At 38.0% G+C, this 24,751-nt stretch overlaps 1 protein-coding gene across 3 annotated transcripts in view; it reads right to left on the minus strand.

Moving 5' to 3' along the window:
* Window positions 1-24,751, minus strand: part of Ano3 (anoctamin 3) — a 284,964-nt gene that overhangs the window by 130,231 nt on the left and 129,982 nt on the right. For all 3 annotated transcript variants that reach the window (XM_021184432.2, XM_021184438.2, XM_029474347.1), the window contains one exon: window positions 8,902-9,060. In XM_021184432.2, the coding sequence (XP_021040091.1) occupies window positions 8,902-9,060 (159 nt within the window). The remainder of the gene's footprint in view (window positions 1-8,901; window positions 9,061-24,751) is intronic.

The raw sequence follows: 24,751 nt of genomic DNA on the forward strand, positions 1-24,751 counted from the left end.
AAAACCAAACCAAATCACCTGAGGCCTCTGATGTACAGTATCTTGAATCAAGATATAAATGAAACAGCTAAATATTTTTTCTGATAATGTAAATTGAACATTAATATTAGTTTGCAGGAAAGATTTACTTTTGTTCCCAGCTACCACTTAAACCTGATCTCATGCATGAACAGTCTGCTTCACCGCCTCATTCACACAACTTCCATTGCATGCACTCCTACTTCCTGCCTTTAGGTCTTCCTAGGTCAATTTCCTCTCTTTTCTATGGTGTTTTTCCTTTCTATTATGTAATAAAAGGAAAGACATATGCACATGTATATCCATGTATCTAATTCTGTGTCACATTCACTAGCCATGGTACTGAAAAGATGAATGAATGAGTTAACTTCTATTTTATTTACTACTAGTATTACTACTATTATTGTTATTGTTATTATTATTAATTATGCTAGATTATTTTCAGTTAGGGTCTTACGATGTAGCCCGGGCTTATTTAGAACTAACTGTACAGACCCAACTGTCTTTTAACTCATGATTCTTCTGCTAAAGTTTCTTGAGGTTAACAAATGTTAACAAATGTGTTGTTCCTCCATTCTTGTGGCTAACTTATCTTGAATGTAGATTCTGCTTAATATACCGGAGCAAATGTAAATGTCTCTTTTATTTCCTATGGTGAAGAAATGAGATTAGAGCTGTACTCAAACTTTTTGAATGGATGGATCGGGCTGGCTCCCTAGGCCTAGGCCTAGAAGCTTCTAGCCTCCATACACTTTAATCTTCTGCTAATCCCTGCCTTACAGGCTTCAGCTTCCAGTCTCTATCTGCCAACCTAGGCCTACAGTGTTTTCAGCCTCCAAGACCTAATTCTGAATAAACTCACCCTTTCTAGTTCTTTTTGAACTCTGACTGGCTGGTTCAACTCAGCTTTTTTGGCTCAAATGCCTCTCCAAGTGAGTGACTGAAATTGCCTTATCTCTGCTTCTGACTGAAATGTTCTGCTTAGAAAAACTGCTTCTGTTCTCCATGAACTGAACTGCAGTGACAGATGAACTGAAAGGAACTGCATAAACTCAACTCTACCTCTCTCCCTGAACTACCCTTAAGTAGCCACTCTTTCCATCTGTACTTGTGAAAGTAGGGCATATTTGGTTTCAGACTCATTCTATCAAATCTTTCTCTGATTTGCCACTTTGTCTTTCCTTCAATGAGACAGCATTGTTTGGGATTAACGGGGGTATGCTAAAGGCATGTCTGTATTCCAATAGGGTCACACAGACCTAGATCTTTGGATGTGATTCCTTGCCAGAGTAGCCATGGTTCTGGAGTAAAATCCCTCCACAAGCAAAAAAATTAAATTAAATTAAATTAAATTAAACTAAACAAATCAGGAATTTTGAAAGCCTAACTATTCTGCAGTGGGGCACTATGTCAAGATCCAAAATAGCACTTTGAACATCTTGCCTCTTATGTATTCTTAATTTATTGCTGTCAAGCTCTTCATGTGAAATAATCTCATCACCTAAAATAAGGGGCTGCTTCGGAAGCAGAGATTTAGCATTGCAGTGATTATCATCACTGGGTAAAATGTCAGGCTAAGTGCACAGAGCCAGAACTGTCTCATTTCCATGTCTTAGTTTTAAATGCATACACATTGAGAGATCGTTTTAATCAGTATGAACTGGTGTTTTTAAATAACTTCCCAACTTAATGCCTCTTTTGTTTTACCTCCATTTGAAAACACAAAAGGCAACTGGTTTCCTCCTCTGCAGGTAGCAGGTGAGGTGATGCTATTGATGACAAGGTGTTGCTGTTAGGGGGAAAGATCTGCTTTAGAAGCTCAAGCTGCCAATCTGGATCTATTCTGCTCACCTCTGCTGAGAGCAGGCTTTGCAGAGGAACAAGTCACTTGCAACCTTCACACGTCTCATTATTATTTCATTATTCCACCCAAAATTCCCAAGAGGAAGAACATTTACTCCCAAGAGAAAAAGCAACTTAGAAGTTATGTTTTCACAAAGTTATTTTGCAAGAATTTGTACACAGAACACAGAAAAGAATGTGTGGTCTCTCAAGGCATTTCCCATTGCTATTGCAAGGTAAACTGCTGTTATTAACTGGATTACAAGACACAAATCGCACAATGACAAATCACCTTCCTTTGCAGAAAGATGGCCCTCAGGTATGCACTATATCTTGATGATGCTTTCCTCTAGAAATGCTCACATTAACATGTAATTAGCGATCTTCTATCTGCAAAACTCAGTGCCTAGCTCTGCTATATATTAACAAAGCATGGCTAGATTTCTTAACTTCCATATTTCAACTAATGAATCCATATCTTGCAATATTTTCACAAACCTGGTTTTCTTACCATCTAATATCAAGTCCTGAATATTTTTAATTCAATATTTACCAAATTGCATACAAAATCCATAGCACTCATTAGCAAAAACTTTAAAAACTAATTAATATTCTAGTCTTTATAATATTAAAGATTATTTTTGTTGTCGCTGTTTTAGACAGTTTTAAAGGTGAGAACTGGTCAGTAAACTGACATCCTTGAACACTGAGGGCATGTAAGGGCTTCACCAATATTCTGTTTCACTAATCCTAACACTGGAGGATTTGATGTTTTAGAAAGCTATGAATATTTGCATACTAATTCATCCTAAATTAGCATAGAATTTTATTTCAAAATATTCTTAAATTATAATCTATCATATAAGACTCTTGCTTAGATGAAGAATGAAGGGTGCTGATGTTCTTTTTATAGTAGTGTTGTGGGCAGGACTCTTAGAATTTCTGTTCTTCATTATACTTCCCCATCATAATCCCTGGGTATGTGAAGATGCTATAAGGCACTCCACAATTAGATTATTATTGTACATGCCATATTTGATGTCTTTAAATAAGATGGCAGATTATTCTCCTTGGGTTATGAGTTCATAAAAGGGCCTGGTCCCTTGCTGGTAAGATAGATTAAAAATAGCATAAGGATGCAGGTAAAACACCTCACTGGTTTGTTTGCAATAGAGCAAAAAATGAGGATTCCCTGTAAGTGCAGGAATTTAAGAAAGCAATGGGCACTCAGTCCTTAGGTATTGAACTGAGCCACAATCTTGAAAGCATCAGAATGTTCCAAGGTCTAGGCACAAAGACATCCTGGAAACACCCTGGTTTATGCTGATTCATGTTCTTAGAGAAACTGAGTGCTCAGCCTCTTCAAACTAGATTCCTCACATACAAAATTTTGAGTGAACAAGATGGTTTTTATTTTGAAATGCCAAATTTGTGATAATTTGTTAATCAGCATTAGAAAACAAATACAAGAAATTTTTAGAACTCTTGACTTTCCTCAAATCCTAATGGTTTGTGACATAATGCTAGAATGCTTGTTTTAGAAAAATATTTTTGTTTACATATAATGAATTTGTCATAAGAGATTCATTTATACATAAAGCTATAAATAATGAATCAAATCCTAGTGAGCTAAGTATAGAAAGTTTTATCCCTATAAAAATTAAGGTCATGGGTCTTATTTGAAAATACTTACTGCAAGAAAAGTAAATTTTTGTAAGATTAAATTTAAAGTGTCAGTTAAGGGACGGAGAAGATGGATCAGTGGGTAAAGGAGCTTGCAACCAGGCCTGATGAAATGAGATTGACCACTGAGCTTACTAAGGGAACAAAGTACCTGCTTCTGCAAGTCTCCTCTGAACTCTCCATGTGCTGAGGCACATTTGTGGTGCACATGCACAGAGACAAATTTGAACACACACATAATAAATAAGTAAATAGGTAAATAAATAAATTAATTAATTAATGCAAATATATAATCTAGGAATTTTGAGTTTCCTGAATATTGTGTCTTCCCTTTTACTCTTCCCTTAAAGACATTTTCTTTATTTCTGAGACTTTAATATAATCACATTAGGTCCCCCTTTCCTTTCTCCTTCCAAACACTCCCATATACCTCCCTCTTTGCTCTCTTTCAAATCTGTGGCTTTTTTTCACTAATTTTTATTAGATGCATATATGTATATATAAAATATATTCTTTCTTAAAAATATTTATGTATGTATGTATATATGTATGTATGTATTTTAAACTCTAAATTTTATTTCCCTCCTGGTATACCCTCCCACTGTTCCACATCCTATACCTCTTCCCTGCCCCCGTGTCTCCACGAGTATGTCCCCACCTGACACCCCCCACCCCAGCAGCCCTCTAAACTCACTGGGGCCTCCAGTCTCTTGAGTGTTAGGTGCATCTTCTCTGATTAAACCCAGACCTGGCAGTCCTCTTCTGTATATGTGTTGGGGGCCTCATATCAGCTGGTGTATGCTGCCTGGTTGGTGGTCCAGTGTCTGAGAGAGCTCAAGGATCCAGGTTAATGGAGATTGCTGTTAATCCTACAGGGTTGTCCTCCACCTCAGCTTTGTCCAGCTTTCCCCTAATTCAACCACAGGGGTCAGCAGCTTCTGTCCATTGTTTGGGTGCAAATATCTGTATCTGATGCTTTCAGTTGCTTGTTCGGTCTTTCAGAGGGCAGTCATGATAGCCTGCTAACTCTGTGTAAAGCTCCTGACACGTGTGTTTGCATGTATGTTGTCAGGGATGACTATTCCGTGTGGGATTACCCAAATACATTTTGTATAATTTCTATTCTCCTTTGACCATTTTTCCCCAATGCCTCTTTTTCTTCTTGTCTCCTTCCTCCAACTTCTACCCTTGCATTTTCTTTCTCTGTGATTCTCTTCCCTGCCCTCTTGGATTTTATTTTTAGGCATTCAAACATCCTATCTAAAATAATAAGTGAACGCTTAATAAAATAAAAGACAATCTACTGAAGTCTGTTTTCCTCCCTGCCAGTTTTCCTACCTCACAGACAAGGAGGTGAATGATATGTGGTCATTGTCCTTAATCTGCTCTTGCTAATCTATGTCATCATTTACTCCTTGCTAGGACAGAGTGTGTATCTGTCTTAAAAAGTCATTCTTACTGCTTTTCCTAAAGGCCTCCAAATACTCCAATGAGCAGGCTTCTTTCTGGTCTTGGACTTCCCTTCAGTATGTTTTCCTATGACCAGATCTTCCCTGACACTCCTGAGTTTACTCATGAGGATTTCACATGTCTGTTTTCCTCTCCTACCATTTTGTAGGATTATCTCCTTTACCAAAAAAAAAAAAAAAAAAAAAAAAAAAAAAAAAAAAAAAAAAAGCCCCATTATCCATACTGTCTTTTTATCTAGAACATGTTTCATACTGTCATTGAAACATGTTTAATACTATCTAAAACATGTTTCACATTAAATCCTAGAGAGAGCATTTATTTTCAAGTCATAATATTTTTTATTATATAGTCTTCAATCATCTCTATTTGTATTTTTCAGAATTACAATTACTAGCTTTCCCTCTTTTTTTTTTTCTGATTCTATCTGTGGGTAGAATTCTGCCTCTGTCTCTCTCAGATAGACTCTGAGACCATTAATCTGGAATGAGCTAAGACAGTCACCTCTGAGTGGTTCTGTGAGAGTATATCCTGGGAAGATAGCTGAGGGGGCAGTCTTGCAGCATGGGAAGCACCTTCTGATGGCTGTGCAGATTTGGAGAGGTCTAAGGAAAATTAGTGCTTCCTCCAGCTGCTGTAGCCCCTTACTCCGTATTGTTGCTGCTATAGTCATTTAATGATAGGAGAGCCCTTATATTTTCCGATGTGGACTGAGGACCACTGGCTCTCCAGCTATCTACCTTCTAGTCTAGAACATCCAGGTTGTGGCAGCTGAGGGGCTAGCAACTTTGACTGTGCAGCCTCCCCAGTGTGCAAATATTCACCACTGGATTGGCTGCTGTTTCAGTCAATCTAATAAATACATTTTGCAATGTGCACTTATTCCAACTCTGTTTTTTTCTAGAGAATCTGACTGAAAGTTTCCTTCCTAGTCAACTCATTTTCTTTCACTGTGTACAGAGTAGCTACTTACATTCCTTATATGACATTGCCTTCTTTGAATTATTATGTGGGTTTGAACACATCACAATGAAATCCATTATTTGTTATTAATATCAACTAACACAATTTAAAAGTTCTCTCTCTATACTCAGTCTCCTCACTTTCTTCTTTCTCCCTTTCCTCTCTCACTCACCAACCCTCTCCTCTTTTTGAAATAAAACCGGTGATATTCAGATCAAAATTAATGAGGGATTTTTAGAGAGAAAAATATAAAGCATCTATCTCAGGTTTAATATTTTAATGTGAAATCTGGAAGAATGGGTCTCCCCTTATCTTTTCCATCATCATCGACAACAAAACATTTGTTTTAACATGGGAATACTGGAGAGAGAAGAGGAAATAAGACTAATGTTACAATAGCTACAATGTACAGAGGTGTCAGCTCCTCTGGGTAGCTAGTCTAAATTCACCTACTGACCTAGCTTCCCTAGCTTTTTACTGTGTGAACTAAGTCCTATGAAATTGAAGGTGAGTAGGAAAACCTATCATTTTGCAATCTAGAATGGAACACCCCCTCTCAAGGAGCAACAGATATCAGAGGGCTCTGTCATCCTGTGTGCCAATCTAAACAAGAAGAGACCACAAAACTGAAGAGACATCCTTTAAGAGTGGAACATTACTGTTTTGATATATAGTGTGATATATTTTTCTTTATAGCAGTTTGGAGGGGTAGGGAAGAAGTTTCAAGTGAAATACCCTGTCAAGTAGAAAGAAGCTGTGGTCATGTCTATTGTAGTCGTCAGTGTATATGTCTGCTCTCTGAAGAGGTCGTAAGCTCAGCACACATAGTGGTTAGGTCTACTTTAAAAATCTGGTTCGAATGCCTTGCTCAGTGCTTGTACAATTATTTAGAAATTGAATAAATTGGTGGAGGCATGTGAGCAGGGTGAGTTACCGTTTGTCCCCACTACTCAATAGAATCCATGTATAAACTGCTAGGAACTATTCATTCTAACCTGTGTGAAGTAGATATCACAAGGAAAATGAATCATAAAAACTTCCTAGGATATGCTTTTTCCAATCAATGCTTTCTGTATGATTAGTAGCTGGGGACGGGGATATTCTGAGTTAACAGTCTCAGGGAGAATAACGGGAAAAAAGCTAAAAATTGAATTCAGAGATTCATTTTTCCATCTCTGTCTCATTTGGCATAGCACAAATATGTTTTTACTCATTGTGAACTCTTTGTGTTTCCGCTGTTCTGGATATATTAAAAGAATTTTAATAAATACAAATAAGTTTATCTATTTATGGGCATACGGAGTACTCCCTAATGTGTGTCACTCTGGTCTCCAAGAATACCTGTGCTCATGTATACATACTCAGCCACTACGTACTAATAATTAAAAATTGATAAAATTGGTGTTTACAAAACAAATTAAATCATAGAATTTTCAACTAAAATCAGCAAAGTGGTAATTTTAGCATCACAGAACTATGAAAAGTATTTATTTTCTGTTTTCTTTTTCAGAAAGAAAACTAAAGGGAAAAAATAGTCCTTTAAAAAGCTTCCTATAGAATAAAATATCCATGGAAGCAGAAACAAAGTTTAGAGCCAAGACAAAAGGATGGACCATCCAAAGACTGCCTCACTCTGGGGTCCATCCCATAATCAGCCATCAAATGCAGACACTATTGCATACGCCAGCAAGATTTTGCTGAAAGGACCCTGATATATCTGTCTCCTGTGAGGCTTTGCCAGTGCCTGGCAAATACAGAGGTGGATGCTCACAGTCATCTATAGGGTGGAACACAGGGCCCCCAATGTAGGAGCTAGAGAAAGTACCCAAGGAGCTGAAGGGGTCTGCAACCCTATAGGTGGAACAATAATATGAGATAATCACTACCCCCAGAACTCATGTCTCTAGATGCATATGTAGCAGAAGATGGCCTAATTGGCCATCATTGGGAAGAGAGGCTCCTTGGTCTTACAGACTTTATATGCCTCAGTACAGGGGAAAGCCAGGGCCAAGAAGTGGGAGTGAGTGGGTAGGGGAGCAGGGAAGGGGTGGAGGAGGGTATAGGGGACTTTTGGGATAGCATTTGAAATGTAAATGAAAAAAATGTAAAAAAAAACAAAATATTATTATGGATGTATCCAGGTGTTGTTCAAAATAAAATTTAAACTTAAGATGTATGAAATATCAATGAGGCTGTGGAACTTCTAAAGGCATTACAATCTGTCCTGCCTACTCCATATGGAGTAGAGGAAGCTTCTGTAATCAATTGTTATCAATTGTAATCAGTAGTAATTAAACATTAGCTGCTTAGTTTAGTTACTGTTACTCAGTGTGCCCACAACAGTTCTTTGGTAAAAGAGAACATTAATGTGGAATCATCTTTCTTCATTTCCAAGTAAAGTCTTGACAGCCTATTATGACGCTGGTGTGGTGTCAATAAAGAATTGTACAATAAAATCATGAAGATATTTCAGAAAAATAAAATGTCTTAAAAAAAAAAGCTTTCTATAAAATCACAAAAGAAAGGATGGTGAAGGCCAGTACCTATACTTCTAGGAATCTAATTTCCCTTTCAGCAGTTTTGCAAACTTTCCTGATATTTTTGCTTTCCTAATGCATAGTTTCCTACTTTGAATGGGTATAATCTTTATGCATTCCCTTTTCAAAACTGCAAAATTAGCCATACCCTTTGAAAATTGTTTAACATGTATAGAAATATGTAAAGGAAGCAGCAAATACATATCTAAATGAGACAGTGCATTTGTATTTTGTTTACACTTAGGAAATGATATGTTATAAAGTTCTATGGGATAGGCTATATATATATATATATATATATATATATATATATATATATATATGTAAACATGACTGATAATATTTGTTCCACAACATTACACGACAGAACTGATAATATTAAAGCATTTACCTCCTTCTCCAACATCAAGCCTTCTGCTCTCAGGTTCTTTTCAAATGTGTTTCTTTTATCATATTGTATATTTGTTTTTCGATAAACCAGGATGTAATCAATTCGCTTTTTGCCATCTTTGAATAAGAGTCCACTAGATGCTATGTAACTCATGTCATTCTGTGGGAAAAATGAAAATTGGTTATTAGTATAAGTTAGATAATCATTCATGCTGGTTATAGGCTATGGTAAACCAAACCAGAAAGACCTGTGCTCCATACGCCTACTGAGATGTATGGAAAGATAGTTCAAACTAGTCTGCAATCTATGGTAGGATACAAGTTAGCAAGTTTGTAATTTGATGGCTGATCAATGAGTTGGTCTATGTATTATTCAATAAGTCTCCGTAGGAAAAAAAATCCAGCAATTATATCTTTTATATTGACTAAGCCATGTCCAGATGTAATTGCTTTCATGTTATCATGCTCGCTCACAACGTACATTTCAAAGATAAAGGCACTATGCCCAAAAGAAATGAAACCAACATAATACCATGTGTTGTTTAAAACTTTTACAAATCACTGCTTTTCTAAATCTTTGTTCAATAATGCTGAGACCAAACAATAATTCCTGAACTGCAAGCCTAGGGAAATGTTTACTCTTTGGCTATGACTGCAAAGTGATTGAAATAGCTCTCATTAAATCTCAAAGCTAGCTAATCAAGACTGGCTGAAGATGCTGAGGAGGCAGCTCAACGTACAAAAACGCTTGCTGAGCAATCCTCAGGAACCGACTGTGGATCTTCAGAATTCATGTACAAGCCAGACACAAAATTGCATTCCTCAGTGACCCCCACATGCCTCAGTGTGGAGATGGAAGGAGGAAACTGGAGAGTTTCCTAACTTTCTGGCCAGTGCAGCAGCAAAGACAAAGAAAGTCTTTTTCAAACAAGGTGGAAACAGCAGGACTGAAGTTTGTCTTTCAACTTGCTCACTGGAGCACTCATGTGTGTTCCTTACACCTACTCACAAAGCAGTTTGAAGGATCTCATGTTGCTGTTGTTATTATTTGAAGCTATTTTTATAAACTGGCAGATTTTCAGCTAGATATCTTCCTTCCAGGATTCATCTTAAAATATCTTAACCAGCTGCACTGAGCAGCTTGCTGTCCCCACCTCCACACCCACCCTGAGGCTCCGTTGTCCAGCTGCCCTGAGTTACATGCTGTGCCACCTCCTCCATTGTCTGTTCACCACTCCACCAGCCTTCACTAGACTTGTTGCATCAGCAACATCCAAATTACATCACTTCAGACCACAATCCATTGCCAACCAAGTCCCCTGCAGCATGCCCAGCTGCCCTCAAACATGGTATGCCCCCCTAATATTATTGTCCAGCTCAAGGCTGCCTTCTTAAAGCCTTCTGCACTAGAAACATGCAGGTTAGTCCTGCCTTCTTGAGACATGCTATACCAGGAACATCCAGGAACAACCAGAAGGCTAAAGGCCAAAATAAAAACATAATAAGAGCCAGGGCCATAAGCACTGTAGTAGCTTTCCTACTACAGAAAGCCCTGGATATCCTAATGCACAAGGAAATGACTTTAAATCTAATCATATAAAGATCTGATGCATAAAAAAATATATCTCAGCAACAAAGTTAGATATTACCTTAGAATAAAGGTTTGGAACGACATTTTCTGAGAAAATAAATCTAGGTGGTAAGCTACATTGGTTAATCTAATATGTAATAAAATATTTTCAAACAAAATTAATAAAAAGCTATTGGGAAGAACACTTCATACTTTTCAAAGGAAAAATTCACCAAGATGATGTCTCAATTGTGAAAATCTATGCTCCAAATACAAGGGCACTTATATTTGTAAAAGAATCGTTACTAAAGCTTAAATTGCACATCAAACCCTACACATTAATAGTGGGAGACTTGAACACCCGTCTCTGACCAATAGATAGTTGAGCTACAGATACTAAACAGAAAAATTATGAAACTACTAGAGGTTATAAATCAAATGGACCTAACAGATATCTACAGAACATTTCATCCTAATACAAAAAATTTAACTTCTCAGCCACACATGAAACCTTCTCCAAAATTGACCATAATGTCAATGGCACCAAAACAAGCTTCAACAAACACAAGAAACTTGAATTAATTTCTTGTAGCTTATCAGACTACCGTGAATAAAGCTGGAGGTCAACAACAACAGAAGCAACAGAAAGCCAACAAACTCATAGAAATTGATTCTCTACACAATGGCCATTGAGTCAGGAAAGAAATAAAGAAATTAAAAAATGTACAACATACCCAAACTTACAGGATACAACAAAAGCAGTGTAAAGAGGAAAGTTCATAACACTAAGTGACTTCATAAAGAAACTGGAGAGATATTATACTAGTAACTTAACAGCACACCTGAATGTTCTAGAACAAAGAGAAGCTAACACACTACAAGAGGAGTAGATAGTAGGAAATATCAAACTCAGGGATGAAATTAGTAACAAAGAGAACAATATAAAGAATTAACAAAGCCAAGAACTGGTTCTTTGGGAAACAGACAAACCCTTAGCCAAACTAACTAAAAGGCAGAGAAACAGTATCCAAACTAACTCAGAAATCAAAAGACATAACAAACAGACACTGAGGAAATCCAAAGAATCATCACATTTTACTTCAAAAAACCTGTGTTCCACAAAACTGGAAAATCTAAATGAAATGGATGATTTTCTATAGATACCACTTCCCAAAATTAAATCAAGATAAAGGATGTTTGAATAATCCTACAACCACTACATAAGTAGAAGCAGTTATTAAAATATCAAACCAAAAAAGCCCAGGGCTAGATGGTTTTAGCAAGGAATCCTATCAGACCTTCAATGAAGAATTATTACTAATAGAATGGCCAAACTCATTCTATAAAGCCACAGTCACCATGATACCTAAACCACACAAAACCTCAGCAAACAAAGAGAATTTTAGACCAGTCTTCTTTATGAACATTGACACAGAAATACTCAATAAAGTACTTGAAAGTGGAATTCAAGAACATATCAAAACCATCATTGGCCATGATCAAGTAAGTTTCATTCTAGGGATGCAGGGGTGGTTTAATATATAAAAATATACTAAAGTAATCCATCATATAAACAAATTTAAAGATGAAATTCATATGATCATCTCATTAGACACAGAAAAAGTCTTTGACAAAATCTAACACCTTTCATTTTAAAAGTCTTGGAGAGATCAGTGACAAAAGCACATAAACACAACAAATGCAATAGCCAACATGAAATCAAATGGAGAGAAACTTAAAGCAATTCCACTAAAATAAGGGACAAAGAAAGTCTTTCCCCAGTAGGTGAAGCTTTGGGAGTCTTGTGGAAGAGTGGCAGGAAGGACTGAGGGAGCTAGAGGACTCAAGGGCATCACAAGGAGACCTACAGAGTCAACTAACCTTGGCCCATTGAGGATCACAGAGACTGAGCCATCAACTGAGGAGCAGGCAGAGGCTGGATGTAGGCCCACTACACAGATGTAGCAGATGTGCAGCTTGTTCTTCACGTGGGTTACTTAACAATTAGAGTGGGGCTGGAGTGAGGGGGCTGTGTCTGATGCTGTTGCCTGCCCTTGGATCCTTTCCCATAGCTGGGGTGCCTTGTCTGGCCTCAGTAGGAGAGGATGCACTTAGTTCTACTTTAACATGATGTATAAGGGCGGGCTGGTACCTATGGGGGACCTCCCCTTCTCTAATGAAAAGGGAATGGGGAAGTAGGGCAAAGGGGAAGGGGATGTAACGGTGGGATTGGTAGGAGAGGAGGGGGCCTGTGATCAGGATGTAAAGTGAATAAATTAATTAATAAAGAAAAACATACCTTAACCAATGCCCTATAGTGATCTCACAACACCTCTACAACATCCCCTTCTTAAAATACTGAGAGTGTATAGTTTGTACCATGATCTTCTTTTCCATAACTCTTATTATTTAAAGCAATTTATTAAATGTAAATGTTTTGATTATATCCTTCCCCTCCCCTAAATTATTCCATGTCCTTTCTCCATCGCTACCCACCCAGCTTTAAGTTCTGTCTCAAAACCCAAATAAACCTAATACAATAAGGACCCCTATGTAGTTCCTCCCCCTCAAGAGCACCCCAAAACAAAATACCCCAACAAACTGTAATCAAATAAAAGGACACAAAAGGCTATGATGTCCAATTATATGTTGGTCAACTAATCCTGAACCTGAGGCATGTCTGGAGTAGTTAATGTACCCAACCAATGTTAACTAGAGAAAATAATCTCTCTTCCAGAAGTTATAAGTGGCAGTTAAGTTTACCTTACCTTTACCCTGACATGTAGTTTTTTAATTAATTCATTCATCCTAATTTAAATCATTCCATTTTGTAAAAAGAATAAAATAAAATGTAATAAGATGAAACAAAATCTATTCAACGTTGGACAAGCCATAAGTTGCTTCAACAGAATTAGACTTACCATTAAAGATATTTTCCTGATGACTTATTACCATTATGTACCATTCAAATGCCCAAGATCACACAGAAGATCAAGGCCCTGAACTAGGCCCACATTCTCAGCTAATATTCATCTGTCCTCAGTTCTCTACTTCCTTCCCAGCTATTTGTATGACTGTGTTAGCTTGTTATTCCATATTTACTACTTAGGCGTTCTTGAGATCCAAGCAAACTGCATGACATCTGGGAGCTAGCATAATTTTAGCCAAACACATATCTGACTATGATACATGTACAGCTTCAGAAATCCAAGGACCCAAGAAAGTGGTGTTCATGGATCTAAAAAGCAAAATGTCATTCAGATAAAAGAAGCAAAAGGAGGTGAACAAGAATGTCACCCCAATCAGGTTTTCTTCATCATGAGTCCTGGTATATTTTGGTATGAGAGACTCCAAACTCAAGGACAAGAACACATGGTTCATAGACATTTTTAATGAATAGAAAATTAAGATTTCTAGATGTCCATCCTTTCCTCTTAGCTCCAAACTTTGTCTCTGCAACTCCTTCTATGGATATTTTATTCCGTATTCTAGGGAGGAATGAAGTATCCATGCATTGGTCTTCCTTCTTAATTTTCTTGTGTTTTGGAAGTTGTATCTTGGGTATTCTAGGTTTCTGGGCTAATATCCACTTATCAGTGAGTGCATATCAAGTGATTTCTTTTGTGGTTGGGTTACCTCACTCAGGATGATAACCTCCAGAAACATCCATTTGCCCAAGAATTTCATAAATTCATTGTTTTTAATAGCTGAGTAGTACTCCATTGTGTAAATGTACCTCATTTTCTGTATCCATTCCTCTGTTGAGGGACATCTTGGTTCTTTCCAGCTTCTGGCTATTATAAATAGGGCTGCTCAGCCACCAAACGCAGACACTATTGCATATGCCAGCAAGATTTTGCTGAAGAGACCCTGATATTGCTGTCTCCTGTGAGGCTATGCCAGTGCCTGGCAAATAAAGAAGTGGATGCTCACAGTCATCTATAGGATGGAACACAGGGCATCTAATATAGGAGCTAGAGAAAGTACCCAAGAGCTGAAGCGGTCTGCAACCCTATAGGTGGAACAACAATATGAACTAATCAATACCCCCCAGAGCTTGTGTTTCTAGCTGCATATGTAGCAGAAGATGGCTTAGTTGGCCATCGTTGGGAAGAGAGCCACCTTGGTCTAGCAAACTTTATATGCTCCAGTACAGGGAAAGCCAGGGCCAAGAAGTGGTAGTGAGTGGGTAGGGGAGCAGGGCAGGGGGAGGGTATAGGAGACTTTTGGGATAGCATTTGAAATGTAAATGAAGAAAATATCTAATAAAAAATGTGGGGAAAAAAAGAAAATTAAGATTTCTAGGAACGTTTTATTAAGTAGTTTAACAGGACTATGATGGTTGGTTTTAATGTCAACTTGCAACAAATTAGAATCACCTGTGTTGGAACACTCAACTGAAGAGTTCTGATTTCCTCAACTGATGTTAGAAGAGCTACCCCAAATTTTAGAGGACACCATTTTGTAACAGTCCAGCAAGAAAAGACATGGCAGAAGGGAGATCATTTGCCTGTTACTTGATTAGCTTCTACCTTGCTGACTCCTTTGCTGATACTAGAATCCGTGTTTTGGGGCCTCCTCCATTGCCAAATGAAAATCAGTGGTTTTTCTGCGATTGCCAGGTTTTCTGCACCAGATTGTTACTATTGAAGTACCAAGGCCAGAGCATTCCTCAGGTTCTCAGCTTCACAGGTCTGACACAGATGTTTTAACTATTTTTATTTTTTTAATGTGGTGTGTGTGTGTGTGTTCATGCTTATTTATTCATTCAATTTTTCCTGTTCTTCTAAAGAATCCTAGCTGATATTAAAAACTAGGTCACCAACACTAGCAGACAAAACAAAGCTTTACATAATCGTGACAATAATATCAATCACTCATTTGCTTTGGACCAAACATTTCACTAAGTGGTTTGAAGTTTTGTTTAATTTAATCCCACACAGCCTTTTAGATGCGTCTTGATGTGAAAACACAAAGGCTTAGCTGATCTCCAGATATTCTCAAATGGGAACAGCTAAACCAGTAGGACCACCTACTTAAGCATCTTATTTGTGGCCCTAAAAACTATTTTAAACAAAATCTGTTATTCCTTTGTTATCATTTGTACTATTTTTTCACTCTGTATGTAATTTTGATAACCCTTTGATTAAATTATTATAACAGCCTGCCTTATCTAGCTCGCTCCCCTCTATTCCAATCTTACTATGAGGAGTGCAGTACTGAGTGACCCCAGCACTGTGCGTGAGGTCAGATGACTTCTTTCAGCTCCTCCACTTCCTGTAATATTCTTTTCCATAACACCTGATAACTTCTCTTATTTCACTGAATTATTTATATTGTTACTGACTGTTTTATGCTTGTATAATTAGAATTTTACAAAGGTAAGTGGTCTAGTTTGCCCTTTTCTTTCTGTGATAAGAGAGCGACTAAAAGTAACTTTCAGGAGAAAGGTTTTATTTGGTTTACAGGTTACAACTGTGACAGAAACACAAGGTAGCAGGTTACAGTAGAATCCACTAAGACACACTGCTAACCACCCCTTCCCCCTTCTTCTTCTCCACTACTTTACTTACCCAATCCTACACTGCCTGCCCAGATGTGGCACGACCCAGAGTGGGGGAGGTCTTCCTCCATCAATTAGCAATCAAACACCTATCTCATATGCATATCCATACACAATCTGATAAAGGCAATTCCTCATGGTGAGTTTTCTGTCCATCTTATATTTTGTTCAATGAATAGCCCAAATATATAGCTTTTAGCTAAACACATAATAGAATTCAAATATTTGTAGAAAGAAGAAAAACAGAGGGAGGTAAGTAGGAAGATATTAAAGGAGTGAGAGATAAGACTCATATATAGCTAGGTGGGGCTAATTTCAAAAAACTATAGGGCAAAGAAAAATGGCTTGTTCTTTTATCATCTTCTTCCCACTAATATTTATAGAAAATCAATGACATACATTGATTTTCTAAAAATACAACAGGCTTTGTATTTTTCCCTTAATTAATTTACTTACTTTACATTCCAGGTGACAGCCTCCCCTCCTATCAGTCCCACCCTCACACATCTTTCATCCCATTACCCCATCTGCTTCTCCTCTGTGAAGGAAAGGACCTCTTGTGTACCAACCTACCCTGGCACATCAAGTTGTACATCCTCTTCCACTGAATCGAGACAAGCCACCTCAGCTAGGGGAAAAGGGGTCCAAAGGGAGACAACAGAGTCAGTGCCAGCCTCTGCTCCACTTGTTAGAGGTGCCCCCAAGGAGGCCATGCTGCACATCTGCTTTGTATGTGTAAGGGGCCTAACTCCAGCCCCGCATGCTCTTTGGTTGGTGGTTCAGTCTCTGTGAGCCCCAGTGGAGTCAGGTGGGATGACTCTTCTTGTAATGTCCTTGACATTCCCCTCCCCAAAGCTGGATCCCTTTTTACCACAAGACTCCCTGAGCTCTGCATAATGTTTGGCTGGGGGTCTCTGCATCTGTTTCCATCAGCTGGATGGAACCTCTCAGAAGACAGATATGCTAAGCTCCTGTCTACAAGAATAGCAGAGTGTCTTTAATAATATGAGAGATCAGTTCTCTCCCATGGGATGTGTCACACATTAGGCAGTCCATTCGTGGGCCATCCCCTCAATCTCTGTTTCATGGTTATCCCTACACATCTTGTAGGCAGGATAAAATGTTAGGGTATGTTTTTCTTAGTATACAGGCCTCTTCATTTCAGTAAAAGCAAACAAAAAACAAAAAAACAAAACAAAACAGCAGTTGAGACTTATAGTACTAGCAGTATATTAGGTAAAGAAGTAGTCATTCACTAACCCCTATGAATGAATAGGTTGATTGTCACCATAACTAATACAAAACAGTTCATTTTCCTAAAGGACTTAATATTCTTTTGATAACAGCATGGAGTGAAAGTGGAGCTTTGGTTGTTTACAGATATGTATTGTTCTATTTTTAACCAAATGGGTGTTAAACTTATTTAAAGAAACACTTGCCTATTTAAAAAATTGGTCTCTTATTGATAGTAAGAGACCTTCAGTAGTAGACCTGCATGCATGCCAATTCTGTCTAAGTAAACACAGCCAGAAACTGCATTAACCAGTACTGTGCTTCATTACCCAAACATTATGCCAAATCTAAATAATAAATAATGATTTTCAGTTTTCCTACACACAATACAATACAGATAAGAAAATGCAAAACTAGACAGGGCAATATTTGAATATCTTTTCTAAACTAACTGAAGATAATATAGCTTCTATGTAGTTAGAGGATTAAAAGTATTGCTTTGTTTGGAATATGACAATCATTAGCTGACATGTTAACGAGCTTAGGTGAATCTTTTGCTTAAATGAAGAACAAACAGTTTATCATATATATTATTAAATATAGATACAAAAAGTAAAACTTCAAGTACTTTTTAATAAAAATACTTGACAATAAAATTGAATCTATCTCTGGAAGGATTTAGATTAGTGAAATACTTTCCAACCTGTGTGGGACACCTTCAATTTATATTCAAGATTTTGTATCTATTATTTCTAGGACATAGATTAAAGTTGGTTATTCACAGAGAATCTGGGTTGCAGATAATTTATCAGGTGCCTGTTTGTGCTGGTTAGTTTGTCAACTTAACACAACATAGAGTCACCTGGTTGCTGTGGAAACTCCAAATGAAGAATTGTTTCAAACAGATTGGCCTGTGTCCATATCTATGGAGAAATGACTGATGATTGAAGTGAAAGTGCAAAGCCCACTATGAGCAGCACCATTCCTTGGCAGGTAGACCTGTGCTATGTAAGAATGCTAGCTGAGCATGAGCCAGAGAAGCCATTATGCAGCACTCTTTTTTGGCTTGTGCTTCAATTCCTACTTGAGCTTCTGCCCTATCTTCTCTTAATGATGAATTATAACCCAGAAGTAAGTGTAATCCAAGAATAAACTAAAAAAAAAAAAACAAAACAAAAAAACCCAAAAACCAAAAAACAAAGAAAAAACAAAAAACAGAACAAATTTACTCACTACATAGTTTTTGTTTATGGCATCTATTATACTACTAGAAAGGTTAGTAGAAAACTGCTATTCTCCCAATCGCTGTGAACCCAATCATTCACATATTTGGAAGACACAGATCTCAGAAACATTCAGAAAATCTGATTTTAAATAATATATCAAGAATATGTAGCCGGGCGGTGGTGGCGCACGCCTGTAATCCCAGCACTTGGGAAGCAGAGGCAGGCAGATTTCTGAGTTTGAGGCCAGCCTGGTCTACAAAGTGAGTTCCAGGACAGCCAGGTCTATACAGAGAAACCCTGTCTCGAAAAAAAAAAAAAACAAAAAAAACAAAAAAAACAAAAAACAAAAAAAACAAAAAACAAAAAAACAAAATCAAACAAACAAAAAGAATTTCTGACTTACAACTCTTGTTGGGAAAAAACCTTTAGAATATTTTAGCTCATTTGCAAAATAATAGTGGAGGTTTGTGAACTAGGGATATTTAAAAAATAAATCTAGGACATGAATTTTTAAAATTTTTATATTGGATAGGGTGGGTATGTTAGTTATTTGAATCTAAGAACCATTTATTGAACCTTAAATATGTGCTATGAGTCATGCTAACTCCCAAGTGTAAGAAGTAAGAAGACGTTGTGTATTTCCTTTGATTTTCACATGTAGTCAGCCCCTGAAGCTGCTTCCTTCCTCCGACACGTGCATTTAGCTGTGAGGCAGTACTGAAAACTACCACCTTCACAAACCAGGTCTTGCACATCATGATCTCTGCACTTTTCTCCCTCTCCCCAAGGTTCCCTATGATTGATGAGGTGGAAAAGCACTCTGACTAGTGGGCAGAGTGAAGTTCTCCCTTGCAGGGGAAATCTTAGGGTTTTCCTTATTTTTCCACTTTCTGATTACTGGAGTAATACTCCATAGATTTGACAATAGCTTGTCCCTATCCTCATAATGTGTATCATATGCCTCCTATGCTAGTGGAATACTGAGAACAGAATATAGACACATGGTTTCAAGGAATTGAATAACAGTATACAGTCAGCAGGAAACCATTGAATGGGTTGCAGTGCCTAGTAGGGGAGTCATATTGTGTTGGTAAACTTAATAAAATCAGTAAAGGTTAGAACATAATATTAAATTGTCATCAGTCTATGACTGATTTTGATTTTTAGTGGACCACACTTTCAAGTTAGTAAAATTCAATGTTACACTTTGATTGAGGTATTTAAATCTGGATTAAAATAATTGGGCTCCAATTAATGGAATCTCTTGTTTATTGAGTTTAATGGTGATAAGTCTCCATTTCTACAGCCTTTAAATAATAATAATAATATCAACCCTGAAGGATTATTACTGTGATTAAATGAGATACTGTATGAATATCATTACTGCTTGACTCACTCTAAAAGATTATTAAAATGTTTTCTATTATTACAAGGAAAATGAAAAATTATATGGAGCCAGGAAGACAGCTCCGTATAATAAAGTGTTTGCTGACAAGAGTTTCATCCCTGGAGCCCACATGGTAGAAGAACTAGTGGAAGGAGAGAACCAACTCCTATATGTTGTCATCTGACCTCAACACATATGCTAGGACAAAAACACAGAGTCATACTCATGTGCATTCACACATTAAATTCACATACAAATGCAACAAACACACACATAATAAACTTTGTATATAATCAATTTGTACTAGAGTTTTGCTTGTTTTCAGTGATTCAATGCCTCATTAGCTTGTAGGAAAATTCTCTTTCTAAGGACATAAAGGAAAACATAGAAAGGTAATGTAAAGGACACTGATTTGAACATTTTGAGTATGGAAACATCAAAGGAAAAACAAATATCTATCCCTTACATACATATATAGGATATATACTGCATATCATAATTTACATTAACTTATAAGATATATTCTGTATATCATAATTCCCTAGAATATATCAGTAAATTCACAGTTTAAGGAAGTATCACAAAATACATATCGATACAACCATTAATTTCAGAAATAGAATCTCAACAACTCTTGTGTAAATCCCCTTGAGATTCTCCTCCTAATCATGATGTCCTTCATCCAGAATTTTCAATGCAATCATATTTTGTCTTTTATGGTTCTGATATTTGTACATTCCTTCTGTTTCATCAACAACGGATATGTCATTAAACATTTTGCTTATCCCAGTATAAGCATAAAATGATTTTTATGTCTAGCTACTTTCATGAAAAACCATAGCTGTAAAATCTATTTCTAATTCTCATTCATTTGCATTTCTTTTCTTGTCATACATTATCATAACATATAACACCACAGAAGTTCTATCTCCTAGTGTTGACAGACATTTGGGCTACATCCTCTCTTGATTACAGCAAAGCTATAATAAGCATGTCTCTGTATACCTTGCAGTCCTTCTTAGAGGCCTCTCTGTCGGGTGTGTCTGTCAGAAAGTTGTTGGCTCATGTTTGCTTTCAACTTCAATCTACAGTAATGAACAACACTGTAAGTTGGTTTGTGTCCTTGTCAGTAGCATCTCTGTGCTTTGTGATTCCTGACTCCTCCCCAATCTTTCAAAAGTAGGGAGATAGATAATAGTCACTTATTGATATTTTAATTTTTATTCCCATTTTTAGTGTGTGTGTGTGTGTTCCCAAGCCAGATGAAGGATGTAGAGCAATGTCCATACCCCAGACAGCTCTCAAATAGCATAGCAGTAGTGGGGCCACACCCTACCCAAATCAGGCCTAGACTTACTCAACTCCAAAGAGATAAAGGCCACATCGTGATAAAACCAGTTAAACTTCTGTTTCCCTGGCTGAGAACTGACTTCTCAGAAATCGTGTGATTAGCAGTCTGCTAATCTAGCTGATAAGCTTGGAAGGTCCCTGCTCCTATACTTCCTCCCTTGCTCGCCCCCAACACCCCCTTTTCCATTCCCCTCTTGAGTGTGATTAGGTGCCAGTTGTGGAGGCACTTTCTATTTTCTCTCTTAGTATGAAGTAGATCCTGGAAAGGCAGTTGGACTAGAAGTGCCTGGAAGCAGGTGGGGGAAGGCCTTCTCTGAGGATTTTAGCATTACAGCTCTTTCAGATGATATTTAAAGAAACAGCTCTTAGATGCTTTTCGGTGAAATAGCTTGTGCGAATACATTTTATTCGGGGTGAACAAAGGCTATATATAAACCTTGGAGAGTGGGAAGGAGTTTTCAGGGTGAATGTAATTCATTGGCTAGAGTTTAAATGGGAATGCCTCATTTGCATGGAGAGGCATTCCAGAAATCTCAGGTACTTGCTAGGCAAGTTCTTATTGGGAAGAGGAAGTTGAACTTGCAGGTTTGACAAGAGCTAGGTGACCTTCCTCAGGTAGAGGGTATGGGGAGTGAGGAGGGATCTTGGGCTTCCCAGAAAAGGTCAGAGAAGTGGAAACACTGCTGGAAAAGGAAGTCCTCCAGTTTGCCTTCTACCTTAAGTAGCAGGGTTTCCCAACAATTAGTCCCTCTACCAAGAGTGCTCAATAGGCAATTGGAAGTAGAGCATCTACATATGGGACCTGAACAGGGACCCTCCTGTACATGTGAAAGAGTGTAAGTACTTTCCACTGAGTGATAGGAGCACCTTGCCTTGTCATCCTAACCTAAGAATCAGCTGGTTCTCCTTTCTTCCTTTCATCCTTTATTTTCAGTTTGAGCCATTTTGAGGGAATGACTATAGCAAAGGGGCAACTGCCATCCTTTGGCCAGGGCTACTTCCCAGCATTGACTGAAGGCCCTTAGTCGTCTGGTCAGATCCAGACACACTTCAGGAGGAAAAAAAAAAGCCTCTCTAAAACCTGGTAAAGTAATGATATTAAAAGCCCCAAGGCTGGCTGCCTGCTTTCTTCAGTTTGCAGGCAGACTTTATATCCCAGTCTCAATGGAGACCCTTGGAACTCCTGCAGTTCTGGGAATGTTCCCCCTTTCACTGAGCACTTGCCCTCTTTTTGGTCAAGGGAAATTCTACTTTTAACTAAAAGTAGTCCCAAATTAGGACCGTTTGGGCCATCCTCAAGCTGCTAGGAGTTAAACTCTTCCAGAAGGAAGTAATCCCTATGACATTGAGGTCTGGACCTGGGTGGCTTACCTCCCTTAAATTCCAAGAAGGAACACCCCCCAATACCATATAATGTTGTGCTTCCTTGCCTAGCCCTCTGTTCCTTCATGGGAGGCTTTATATAGGAATTAATGCCTTCGATATACCAGGAAAAATCAATATCAAAACTAACAAAATATCCTTTGGGGCTTTAATGTGCTTTTTGGCCAAAATAACTTTTCCACAGTAGCATGAAAGCCTACCCAATTTCTGGGGTACTTAAATCAAGTACCCCTTTGACCCTTCAGGCCCGGGATACAGTATAACTCATCCCATGCTTCCATATCTCAAGATGGAGATTCCTTACTTCTCATCTGGCAAAAAACCTGAGGAACCTCTCTCTCTGACTTTGTTCTTAGAACAAAAAAGAGCCCAGAGCACAGAACTCCAGACTCCCTGGTTAGAGAAATCCTCCTTAAAGGAATAATTTGGGAGTCATGACCTTAGAACACTGGCTGGCATGTTAGGGTAAATGGGAAGTTCCTACCCAAGACTTTGGGATGGCTTCCCATAGGGCCTCTTCCCTAGCCCACATCTTTGCCATAATCTGTAAAACAAAAGGAAATGATTTAAATGTGGAAAAGAGAGACACTGGGAGGGCAAATATCCTAACTCTGGCCCTTCTAAGGGCTTGGAAGCTGCCTAGCCTAAAGTCATCTGTCCCTGATGCCACAAAGAATTGCATTGGAAAAAGGGTTGTCTTTCCACATTTGATAAAAATGGCAACTTGAGCTTTTAAACTCCAAAAGGGACAACACTCAACCCTAACAATAAGAGAGAAACCCCACAAAATCTAGAGAGTCACTAACATTTTGGAAGGCTCACGGCCCAAACTCAATATAAAAATTGGGGGAAAAAACATTTAAATGCCCAGTTGACACTAGAGCAGACAGAACCCTTATACAAGGATCTGAGGTCTGATAGTATTAGGAACTTATCCCTGAGCTCCAATTAATGGGCATACGAGACTCCTTTTGGGCATATACCACTAAAGAGTCCTTCAAATGAGAGGTTCAAGATGGTGCTATTGGCCTTATCAGACATGGAGATGGCCAACAATCTGTTGAAGAGAGGTATCTTAGAAGTCCTATATATAGTCTTTTCCCATACCATGGAAAATGAATGCATCCAGATAGAGGACTACAACAAATACCCTCTCAGGAGTCACCCACAATTCTAAGAGCCACTGTTAGATGTCCCTGCCTCAAGTGGGTCTTAAATGAGTTCATCTGAGTTGAACATTGACATTTAACCAGGGAGAAATTACAATCTCTTACTCAGCTCATTAAAGAACAACTCCAACATATCTGCCTGCTCCGCAGCCCATGCAATACTCTCATCTTTGCAATTAAAAAGAATTCTGGGAGATGGCAGCTATTACAAGATCTATGGGGCATCAACAAGACCATGTATATCTGGGGAGCTCCCAGAGGGGGTCTTCCTCTTGTCTCTGCAATACTCTACTATTGTCCCAACCAATAAACTACTATTGGCTATGGATAGTAAAGATTTTCTTCTTTATCTCCTTACATCCCAAAGATTGCCAACATTTTACCTTTTCAGTCCCCCAAATTAATAACTCTGGGCCAGCATCCTGATATGAATGGAGAGTCTTCCCCCAAGGGATGGACAATAGCCCCACTATATGCCAGGAAGTGGTTGCTGCTGCTCTGAAAACATATTTAGAAAAAGAAATGTACATTTATCATTATATGGATGACATATTGACCTGGGGAGATTTAAAAAAAGAAAAACTTTGCCCTATGACCTCAAAAAATTACTGGTCCTTGCTCTAATATAAATAGAATTCAAACCCCAAATAAGATACAATTCACCACCACCACCCTCACACACACGTCACCTTCTTAGGGACTGAAATATCCTTAACCTTAGTATGTCCTCTTAAGCCTGTTCTAACATTTCCCCAAATGCTAAATTTCAATACTCTCCAGAGTTTCTTGGGAAACTTCAACTGTCTCTGCTTGTGGTTGACAATCCCTACAGAAAACCTAAAGCCTCTTTTTGACATCATAAAAGGAAATAACCTCCCTCCCTCACGCCCCAAACACTCACCTCTGAGGCCAAGCAAGCTCTTTCCAAGATTAATGACTTGCTTCAGGGAATGTTCCCAGCTCCATACAC

This window comes from Mus caroli, chromosome 2 (assembly GCF_900094665.2).
Source record: "Mus caroli chromosome 2, CAROLI_EIJ_v1.1, whole genome shotgun sequence".
In the NCBI taxonomy this organism is placed as follows: Eukaryota; Metazoa; Chordata; class Mammalia; order Rodentia; family Muridae; genus Mus; species Mus caroli.